This window comes from Erpetoichthys calabaricus, chromosome 3, assembly GCF_900747795.2.
Source record: "Erpetoichthys calabaricus chromosome 3, fErpCal1.3, whole genome shotgun sequence".
Lineage (NCBI taxonomy): Eukaryota > Metazoa > Chordata > Cladistia > Polypteriformes > Polypteridae > Erpetoichthys > Erpetoichthys calabaricus.
Genome location: NC_041396.2, coordinates 224686745 through 224698943, shown reverse-complemented (window position 1 = coordinate 224698943; position 12199 = coordinate 224686745). Strand labels below are relative to the sequence as shown.

General features: G+C 34.2%; 1 protein-coding gene across 1 annotated transcript in view; it reads left to right on the top strand.

Annotated features, from left to right (window-relative positions):
- Nucleotides 1-12199, top strand: part of ccnc (cyclin C) — a 51403-nt gene that overhangs the window by 23266 nt on the left and 15938 nt on the right. The window contains exons 2-6 of the mRNA XM_028797852.2: nt 3401-3507; nt 11065-11149; nt 11521-11590; nt 11675-11726; nt 12068-12123. Coding sequence (XP_028653685.1) covers nt 3401-3507; nt 11065-11149; nt 11521-11590; nt 11675-11726; nt 12068-12123 — 370 coding nt within the window. The remainder of the gene's footprint in view (nt 1-3400; nt 3508-11064; nt 11150-11520; nt 11591-11674; nt 11727-12067; nt 12124-12199) is intronic.

The following is a 12199-nucleotide window of genomic DNA, read 5'->3' as shown; positions in this document are numbered from 1 at the left end:
ACACCAGAACCAGATGAGTCACAGCTCCAAAAAGAAACCGCTTTAGTACAAATGTTTATTTAATTAAATGAACTTTCCCAGGATGCACCAACCCTCCATGATATTTCATCCCTCCAAGTATCGGAGGGAACAGAAAGTGATTGCCATTCTTGGATTTGTGATTCTTTCGAGAATCACGGGCTTGCTGGTTACTGTAGAAACGGAACACACATGAAATGCGTGTGTTCCAAATAGCGATCTATTATTTCCACTGTAAAACTCCAGCTGTTCAGTCACTCCCAGATAATCAAACAAGGCATGAGCTGGGAAAACTTGAACGTGAACGTTCTGCGATGGTGGGGGATGGAATAGCCGGCTGCTTGTTGCTCTTCTTAATCAGCACATTTAGAAGACAAAAGAGAGGTGAGAATGGTTTTAAGGTGGGCTGGATCTACGAGTTTTTTTGTAGACTCTGGTAATTCTAGTGTTAAAAACATTTTATATTTAATGCAGGACAGGAAAATAGCTCAGTTTGGAATTAGTAGGAAAATTGAAAAACCTCTGCTGTGGATAAATAAAGAATGTGAGGGACGGATGGTTTGGGTGAGATTGTGAACAGGGCATTATTTATTTTCCCTATAGCGCTAGATGGCAGCCCCCCTGGGTTGCAGCAGTACCTCAGATTCCCACAGGGCAACATAGGACATGGAGTTCCTCAACTCAGCCCTCTTGGGTTCTGGTGGTGCCGCAGAGACAGGGAGATCTACTTCATAGGTTCTCCGTCTCACCCGGGAGTGGTTTTGGACCACATGTATGGAAGACCAGAAGTACTCCCAAGTGAAAGATAAAAAGAGATGCCTCTCTGACAAGGACGAGGCAGAGTGTGAAGGAGGAGGTGGAGAAAACTTACAGGAGGAGGAGGGAGAGAAGTGCTGTGCTATGAATTTTATGCTTATTGTACTATACATTGGTAGGAAATGGTTGGAAAGCATTTCTCACAACTAAATAAAAAGCAGTGTGGGTTGCTGAACTTGTCCCTTGTGTCTGTTTATGTTGGGTTTAGGGAACTGGTGTGCCCCCTTGTATCCGCAAGATTTGTATAAGGTGTGAAAGGTTAATAACTCCAATGTGAATCGTAGGGTGTATGTGAACATGAGGGGAACCATTACGAATCATTAGGGAGGCTAAAAGACAGAGAGAAATATAGCAGATAAACTGAAAGATGACCTAAAGAGATCCTTTCAGTGTTTTAGTAATAAAAGAGCATTCAAGGAGGAGGTAAAATAATTCATGGTAGAAACCTATAAGGAAGCAACAAAAGGGTATGATCAAGGTGGAGCATATGATATTATTTACCTGGCCTTTCAGAAAGCATTTGATAAGGTGCCACATGAGAGGTTGGGTATCAAACTGAAAGTGAGAGTTCAGGGTGTTGTTTGTAGATAGGTGCAAAATTGGCTCAGATATAGGAAGCAGAGGATTATGGTGCGAGGAACCTTATCAGAATTGGCTGATGTTAAGAGTTGTGTTCAACAGGGGTCAGTGCAAGGGCAACTGCTATTTTTGATAGATATAAATGATTTGGATAGGAATATAAGTAACAAGCTAGTTAAGTTTGCAGATGATACCAAGATAGGTGGATTGGGAGATAATCTGGAATCAGTTATGTCATTACAAAGGGACTTGGACAGCATACCGACTTGGGCAGATTTATGGCAGATGACAGTTAATTTCAGTAAATTTAAAGTATTACATGTAGAAAGTTAAAATGTTAGGTTTGACTACACAATTGGAAGTATGAAAATCAAAAATACACCTTAGAAGGTCATAGTGGAACAGCAACTAGGCTGATTCCAAGCCTACAGGGGATGAATTATGAAGAAAGAATGTAAGAGCTGAGCCTTTCCAGTTTAGGCAAAAGGCAATAAAGAGGAGACATGATTGAAGTATTTAAAATTATGGAGGGAATTAGTACAGTGGATTGAGACTGTTATTTTAAAATAATGTTCATCAAGAACATGGGGTCACAGTTGCAACTTGTTAAGGGTGAATTTCACACAAGCATTAGGAAGTTTTTCTTTACACAGAGAACCGTAGACACATGGAGTAAGCTGCCAAGTAATGTGATAGATAGGAAGACTTTAGGGACTTTCAAAACTAGACTTGATGTTATTTTAGAGTAATTACGTGGATAGGAATGGTGAGCTTTGTTGGTCTGAATGGCCTGTTCTCATCTAGATTGTTCTATTCCAATATTATAATTGTCATGACAAGCACAAACCACTGTTTAGTGAGAGTTCTTTGCAGACACCACCACTTTTGAGGTCCAGTTAGGTTCCTTATACTTAGCCTTATCTCACTTTACATAAGATCACATGATTCAAAAGGTAAAAGGTTTGCTTTGGATCAGAGTCCTCTGTTACCAAGTATTAACAAGCCGTCTTGCATGTCATCATGATATTTACTTTGGCCAACCCATTACTAGTGTATAAAATCTAAAAATTCTAACATTTCCAACTTTATTCTTCACTCCTTTAACATTTTTTAATTTTAAATAAATGTTTTATTTATTGTAAGAAGAGTTTGTGTGTTCTGTATTACTTTTATGAAGCAACTTTTGCTAACAGGGCACGTAACAACTTAGTCATGTTTCTCTGATGGTATTTGTTTTGCTTTGCATGCTAGTGACATTGTATAGTAAGACATATTCTAGTCTGCAAGAAAGGAAAGTCAAAGTACTTTTGGTGACCAAAATGTGGTCTTTTGTGCTATCTAAGTGTACAAGGTTTATGTGGGGAAAAACTGCTGAAATAAAAAAAATGCTGAAATGTATTCAATAGCACAGCTTTGTCAGTCATATCTATGCATGCATGTATGTTAAACTATGCATCAATTAAATTCCTGCCATTGACGCAAAGTCTGCCATTGCTCTTATCACAAAGCTGTGCACAAAACATTTCACCTTGACATTGGAAACCTTGACACTTTTAGTGAGAGGATTGTGCATAGATTGCTACTGATTACTGGGTGTGCCTTATGAAAGGAAATTCTGAAGGAACAGAGTTTAATGGATTTTGCAAGGGTTTGTAAGAACAGAATTGCTTTTTCAATAGTGTATACAGTATGCATAGCTTCCACTGTTTTATTTGGCCTTTCCGGTGATGATCAATTAATAAGCTGCAGATCTAAATTGTCCAATTTTCCCTACAAAAGACTGGATCACTGATTAGTAAACTGGCCAAGCATAAAGTTTACAGTAATTTAGCTGACTTCAGAAAGTGAATGAATTGATGAATGTTTTCTGTCTTACACTAAATAAAGATTGTTTTATTGTAAGAAAACTTGTTAATTTAGTAAATAACATTGTAGTAACTGATTTTAGTGGATAATGACATACATTAAATGTTGCTTTTATGTTTAGTTTGCAGTGGATACTTGATAAGCAAGACTTAATGAAAGAACGCCAGAAAGATTTGAAGTTTTTGACAGAAGAGGAATACTGGAAATTGCAGATCTTCTTTGCGAATGGTAAAAGTTTTTTTTTTTTTTAAATAAAATGTGACTTATTTCTAGAAGCAGGAATTACAATGGAAAGGTGATAATACAACAGTCATTTACACATTTGCTATATGTGAAAGATTTAAAAATTTAATTCATTGTAATCCATAAACCATAGAAAGTGTTAAGATTCATCAGTCTTGTATAATAAGAAGCAGTACAGCTGAATTTCCTTTCACATATAGTTTTACAGAATTGACACTAAAATGTATTTTGCATGCAGTTGCATGCTGTGTGTGCTTGTTCATCCACTTTATGTATCTATTTTATGCATTTGTTAAACAAACTCTTATTAGCCTTTTCTCTGTGATCTTAATAAGAGTCGTGTGAGTTAAGGATTTGTTGCTCTATTTCTCCTGTTTTTAAAAAGAATCAATGCTATTTGCAATGACTTCTTTTTATCATTAGGTAGGCTTGATTCTTTGACATAAAACCAGATTACAAAGTAAAAGGATATCAGAACTACTTACAGAGAACCCCAAACATATTAAATAAATTGTTCCTCTGCTGTGCTTTTAATATTTCCCAGAGTGTTTCCACAGATATGTCTGGAGTTGCATTAAGCTTCATTCAACAACAGTAAATTCTATTGGTAGAGAATGGCGATTTAAAAATAACAGGAACATGGTACATGATGACAATTGCATAATATTTGCCTGATTGAAAAGAAGGCAAAAGACTGGTTTCAGTAATAATCTATTTCGTGAATATGTTGTACTGTTCTGAAAAAGATACTGTACAGAATAAGGGCAGATAAATCTCCACAGATCCAAAACGTTATCTTTAATTAACTGTCTGCTGTTTTCTTGGTGGCAACAAATGAAATTGCCTCGTGATCAGGACTCTGTCCTTGTGTATGCCTGTTATAGGTGTAGTTCACTTACTGTCCAATGGAATCACTTTGCTGCCAAAACTGATCCCTGATAAGTAAATTAATCTGTTGCAAAAATATTATATCCGGTATTAGCAATCGGAGATGTGAGAGCACCATTATTCTTTTAAACTTATGATTGAGACCTTTAACATTCCAATGTAATAACATTAATGTATAATTGATATTATGTGGCATTTTGCTCCCTGTAATTCATTTTCCTATTTGGGGAAAAGGAAAATAACACCAATCTGTTGTTAATTTTCAGTAAAATTCTACATTTTCAAGTGTTGAACTTTGCCAAAGAGAGTAATATCTTGCTGGATGGATTATTTCAAGGATTGTTTGGGATGAGCTTCTTGTTTTATTGGTGGTCGAATAACAATGAACTACTGTTAAATGAATACTTAAATAAAGTACTGTATGCCAATTTATATAGAAAACGAGCTGTATATACCCGGCGTTGCCCGGGGCAGAAGTAACGTAATCGGTCAAACACTTACATATATACCAAAGTAAACCTAATCGGTCAAACAGTTACATATATAAAAAAACCGAACCTAATCGGACAAACAGCTTCATATATACAGAAGCGAACCTAATCGGACAAACAGCTAATCTATATACATAAGCAAACCTAATTGGTCAAACAGTTACATAAATACAAAAGCAAACCTAATCGATCAAACAGCTTCATATATACAGAAGCGAACCTAATTGGTCAAACAGTTATGCATGTGCAGAATGATTTTACAAACATTATGCGTGTTAACAATCATTAAAAAGAAAAGATTGAGGAACTGTTCTTCTATATGTGATGAAGCCACTAATAAGACAGATTTTTTTCAGGACCCAGCTGTTTCATAACTAAACTACTGCCACCCCAAAGTAATGCCTAATAGTGGTTTTTGGGTTAGCTGTGGAATAAAAAGGGTGTTTTTTAGTCAGTAAGAATCTGACACTACCCTTCAGTACGGGCTGAAGGGTGCCTATGTAAGGTTTTACATCCTTCCCGTATGGAAAAAAAAAACATACTAAACTTTTTTTTCATCATTACAGATAATCTCAGTCAAATCGAAGTACGCATTCTCAATTTATTTTTATCTAATTTTTAGTTTTTCACAAAGCCATCCCATGCCAATTTGTATGAATAAACTTTTGCTAGAGAGTTAGCAAAAGTTTATTCGTGCACATATTTTAATACGGATAATCTATGTCTAATCAAGGTTCTCATTTTCATTCTAATTTAAAATAATAATAGATACTCATTTTTTTCTTCTGTTTTAGAAAAACCAATCTATGCCACCTACGTCTTCGTCAAGTCAGCTTCATCCAGCTTCATCACATATAGAAGAACAGTTCCTCAATCTTTTCTTTTTAATGATTGTTAACACGTATAATCTTTGTAAAATTATTCTGCACATGCATAACTGTTTGACCAATTAGGTTCGCTTCTGTATATATGAAGCTGTTTCATCGATTAGGTTTGCTTTTGTATTTATGTAACTGTTTGACCAATTAGGTTTGGTTATGTATATAGATTAGCTGTTTGTCCGATTAGGTTCGCTTCTGTATATATGAAGCTGTTTGTCCGATTAGGTTCGGTTTTTTTATATATGTAACTGTTTGACCGATTAGGTTTACTTTGGTATATATGTAAGTGTTTGACCGATTACGTTACTTCTGCCCCGGGCAACGCAGGGTATATACAGCTCGTTTCATATAAATATAAATTATTAAACAGTAAAATCTTCTTCTGTAATTTGCTACCGTGGCAATTTGTGTGTCTGTCCAGGATTTTAAATGACCTGTAGCTCGCAAACCGTTGCACCTATACACTTGAAATGTGGTACACATATAGTACGTCACGTCTACTATCAGCTTTATGGGTGATGATTGTTTTAGTCTTTTTATCTTTATTTTATTTTATTGTACAATCAAGTCCTATCTGCGCACAGCAGGGCAGCCGTGGGCGGATGCGTATGGTGTATTCACTCGATGTTATCGTGCATTGCGCTGTCAGTGGTATTTTGATAAAAGAATTTGAACAACATATAAGAAGCGTATAAATTATTAAACAGTAAAACATTAACATTTAAGAAGTAAAGTTACATTAAGTACTACTGCTGTGCCTTTGGGTATACCTCATTTTTTGTTTGCCCATTACATGCTTAAATGTATAAATTTTTTGGTGCACCTACCCGAGAACACGCGACATATAACCGAGCGTGGGAGAAGCATGGATTTTAAACACGCGTTGAGTTGATGTGCTGGTCTCCCTCGTGAAATAACTGGTAATGTTTGACTAAAATCTACAGCGAGTAAAACGACATTAGCTCCTATTTTTTTTTTTACGATCTCTGAGATGTTGCTTTTTTCGGTTCAAGGCTTCATAAGCTCTTTTATGTTGTATGGTGTACTTATCTCAAACCATCATCTTTGAATGTTGCAAGACTTTCGCCTTGTATGTAGATCGGGGTAATTACATTCATTGCATTCCTAGTCTGAATCACAATGTGATTGTATGGGTTGTTACCTGGCACTGTAGGGTTGCCACCCGTCCTTTAAAATACGGAATCGTGCCGCGATTGAGAATGAAATTGCGCCTCCCGTTTTGAATCAATACTGGACGGGATTTATCCCGTATTTTTTTTATCATTTTTTTTTTAAAGCAGCGTCTCATGCAAATCATCCCACACGCATTTTATGAAGATGCCTCCTTTCCTACTTTTGATTGGGTAATACTTGATGTCATCGTTAGTTTGATTGGTGTTTTTAACTGTCCAGTGAGTAGGGCGTGTCTTTCAACCGTAAGCAGATTTTTTGCACTGGTATCACTGACCTTGACGACGGCGACGTTATACGTCAAAAATAAGTTACGATAAATGACGATTTTAGCGATACTTTATTACGACGGCGGCTACATAGACACGATCAAATAAAAACAAAAAAATCAAATAATCATTCTACATTTTCAAAACGTCGAAAAAACGACGGAATGAAAAAAAGGCCCACCCGACGACCCACCCATTCCATTTTTATATATATAGATAAGAATCATAAAGATAATAGATATGATACTGGGAGGAGAATTGAAGTAAACATAGAAAGCAACAGGTTGCCAACAACCTTTTTATAAATTAGATTGTGTTTATAAGAGTGGATCAACCAGTATCATTTTTAGTATATCGAAATTATTTATATAATAACCAAATACAGCGTGAGGCAAATAGTTAAGAGAATACAATGAGAGAGAGACGGACACTGCTTGTTCAGAAGAGGGGACAGAGTTACAGTTAGGATCTGAACCCTTAAAGGGTGAGTTTGGTATTTTTTAAGTCAAAGTTTGTTTTTTTTTATGATCATGTTATGAAGCTAATGGGTATCCTCCTGGGAGTGACTCTTAGATAGCCAGGACCACTGGTGAAGAATCAAATATCAAAAATATTATTATATTTGTGATCAAGAACCCCATAATAGTATAAAGTGAAACTCTCCTTATCTATATTACCCACCCCCATTTTTCAAAGTTTTGTGAAAAGGAGTAACTTTAACAACTTGATTCCAATTAGGAGGAACCTCTGGAGTTGCATAATGCGAAATGCACAACTTCAAGTCCTTCTGATCATTTTTGCTGAAGAAATTGGTTTACTTTTTATCATAAGGGTGTAATTTCCTACATAAAATATGCTCCAAAAATGGCCTAAAAATTGTTTTTTTCAGGTGTTGTGGGACAAAAACAGGGAGGAAACCCCAAAATCTTACATAACTAAACATCAAAATGTGTCAAACGTTTTACTATATTGGGTCTTCTCATACCGGTGAGTCGAGGCGTCTTGTATCCTTGACGAAGGTTTTTTAATTTTCCACAACTCCACCCACAATTTATTATTTCTAGTTTGCTTTTGTTGTTACTGTACAACCATGCCTCAGATATGTGGAAAACACATTTTCTAAAATGAGAGCCTTTTCTGCTTCAAAGTGGTTTGTATTTACATTTGGACCGTCTTACCCTATACTTCTATTTTAAAGCACAAGAGCAGGAGAGTTTTGTTTTTTTTTAAATTTACTTTAGAATATAATTTCAGTGGCAAATTAATATATACAGTACCATGATTGTGAAGATGCAACTTCAACTTCAAAAATACTGAACATTAAACAAACCATTAAAAATTTTTATTTTTGATTATTTTTCCTAAAAAAATCTATTTGCTTTGTACTTCAATATTGCTGGTGATGTGACTTTTGTTAACTATTGAACGATCTAATATGACTTGATTTCTTTCAGCTTTTTCTAAAACAAGTGCAGAAATTTCTATAAGCTTGTATGTACTTGTGATTTTTATTTTGACTCATGGTCAAATGAAGTAAAAACCTTAAATGGAGAACTAATCTAAAAGAACTGATAATGCACAACTTGATTCAGAAGTGGACATGAATGCTGAAGTGTGCGTAGGTTTTATGAGTTGTCCAGATTTTAATTATTGTTTCATATTGTAAGAGACTCTGAAAGACATTGTTTCACAAAGCCCACAGTGTATGCAAATATCTTTATTTTTATAGTGTGCTTTTTGCAGTAACTTCGTGATACTGGAACAATAGCGTAGCCAAGGAGAAAGATTCACACTTAGTAATAACTGAATAATTTAGATCAGCAAAGCTCAATAGTGGAAAAAGCTAATTTGAGAATAGTAAATAAAGCAATACTGTTATTTCTTCCACCATTTTAACAATACAGCAAAACTAAAAAAAAATAATAATAAATTGTCACCATTGTAAATTAATATACCATGCTTAATTTTGGCATGCTTTTGTGTTACTTTGAAAACAAGGTAAAAATAGTGTGTAAGTACAGAATACTGGAAAACACATTTTTGAACTATATTGTTAAGTATTGAAGATATATTATCTTTGTTTAGAAAATGGAAAATTTCAAAGTCTTACTTCACAACTTAATAAACTTTAAAAGGAATACTCCATCCAGAAATGATAGTTTGTGTATCATTTACCCTCCTACCCCCAAACTGTTTTTAGTGATAGCTAACAGACATTTTAGTGTCATGTTTTCGTGAATAATGGACATCAGAAAATTCCTGATACAGTGGATTTGTGTGGCATTTGAGAGTACTTCTGTCTTCTCTCTTGTTTGAGAGCATTTTCTGGAAGTGGTTTATTTTAACCATATTTTGGCAAAATACATGTGTGTGGAACATTGTAAGCATATATATACCTGACAGTTTAATTATATGACATAATTTACAAATTCTCATCCCAAATCTAGTTGGCTTCAAAACTGCTAACTGTAGTCTTCTGGCCTAGCAGACCCCAAACAAGTTGACCTCTCAAAATAATAAGTAAAAGCACCTTAAGTAAAAGTTGACTGTAAACTTACAGCTTGTGTACAAAATGGCAACAAAAGAATCTCTTATATATGTAGGATTTGTTAGAAAAAATAAAATACAAGTAAAATGCTCAAAAGAACAAAAATTGGCAAGATGGTGTTACCAAAAGGCAATCCTATTCAAACAAGTCAAAATCCGTAGTCCAGGAATAGGAGCAGAATAAATCAAGAAAACCAGAAAATCCAAAGAAAATTGCAGTACTCACAACTCCTTCACAAACCATGTTTTCCTGTGCCTGAGCCTTTTCTGCCACAATTTAATAGCTAGAGAGGATAGGCTCAGGAGTGGTGGCATCAGGGTGGCACTGCCCCGGGGGCGCTCAACACACAAAATGCAGGGAGTGTCAGGACATTTGAATGATACATAATTACAAATACAAAATATTTAAAAATATAAAAAATAACTAAAGAACAACAAAAATAACAATACAACACAAGCACTCATTAATTCCATCATAAAGATAAACAAAATATCATTTTTGGACGGGGTATACCTTTAAGGTTTATTAAAAAAGATATATAGATAATATCATTTTTGGGTAGAAAATTTTTTAACACTGAGAGTTTTTTTTAAATACCTGCACCAAGATGTGTCATATCTATTTGGTGAGCAAGCAGGTGGCAGGACCCTATGCAAAGCAGGAAACCATGCCATACTAGGTGCCAGTCAATCCAGCCCACTCATACATATACCCATGCTCATCCTAGTGCAGAGGCCAATTTGAAAATTCCAGTTAAGGTAACTGCTACATCTTTTAATATGGGGTAGGGGTATTGGAGTGCTTTATAAAGTGGACTGTGTAAAAATAAACAATTGATTTTTTTCTGTCTCATATGTTTACAAATAAAAGGTTTAATTGAGCCTCTTTACGTAGAACTAAAGATTTAAAAAAAAATGTAAATTTTGTTCTGGGATGAAAGTCATTACATTTCAAAAGCAACTCTTTCTTGCAGTATAAACAAATATCCAGTTCATTGTATTTTTATGTTAAATGTAAGTTTATGTAAATGGTGTCTGAAAATAACAAGAGAGATTAATTGGCCTGTAGTTAGCTAATCTGGTAGAATCCAGTGCTTATCTAAATCAGGAATAGTATATCTAATTAATATTTATGAACAATGTATTACAAGTCATTTCATTAGGTTGCAGGTAGTGAATTATGCACTTTTTGACCTGAACAATAACTTCTTCTTTTTTTTTTTTTTTAATAAATTCAAAATCAGAATGTCTGCTAATATGTCCATTTTATTGCAGTTATTCAAGCCTTAGGAGAACACCTGAAACTTAGACAGCAAGTAATAGCCACAGCAACAGTTTACTTCAAAAGATTCTATGCCAGGTAACATTTTACAAATATAAAGAAGAAAGGAAAATATGGTGAACATTTTCAACATGCTTTAAGATCCTTATAAATGTAATATATTGGTAATACTTGCTAAATAAAATGAAAAGGAAAGCCTTTAAAATTTTATCCTGTTAGTCCTAAAATGTATGTCCTCTGTTACTTTTGTTACACACTGTTTAGTATTTTTATTATAAATAGGGAGTCTTTCCTACAATTCAGTTCTGAAATTATCCATTTATTATACTGTACTGTGATATTAGTAATATACTGTTATTTATAACAGAGAAACTTGTTTGTGTGAACAGTCAAATAAATATATTTCAGTATTATTGACAGCTGATAAGGTACATTATATTTATTTACAGATATTCCCTGAAGAGTATAGATCCAGTTCTTATGGCACCAACCTGTGTATTTTTGGCATCCAAAGTTGAGGTATCATTTAATTTTGATCTGTTTTTATAAATTTTGAATTGTCGAATTCAGTGGTAAACATTTTTTTTCTCTGTACAAATTTAGGAATTTGGTGTTGTTTCAAACACCCGTTTGATATCTGCAGCTACATCTGTATGTAAGTATTTGTAGAAATATAGTAGCTAATTATGAAGTAAAATAATAATATTCTGAGTAAATTACTGTATAATTATTTATTTTGAAGAGTTAATTGTTTTATACAATACATTTTGTTAAATATCAGTAATTATAAAGTAAACTGAAAGTTCAAAGTTTACCTGGAAGGTGATATTTTTGATGCTTATCTAACATGCATTCAATGCTATATATACATTATTAGACGTTCTTCTTAAGGGGTATGTGGATTTCTTTTGCTCAAAACTGATAATATACTTTAACTGATATACTGCCACCTTTCTTTTTCTGCTTCACTAAATTATTTCTTTTTTGTGATTTTAGTAAAGACTAGGTTCTCATATGCTTTTCCAAAGGAATTTCCATACAGAATGAATCATGTATGTATTAATTTAACTCTTTAAGCAAGTCTTGTTATTTGTCTGGATATGTTTGTAACAGTAGTTTCCACTCCCA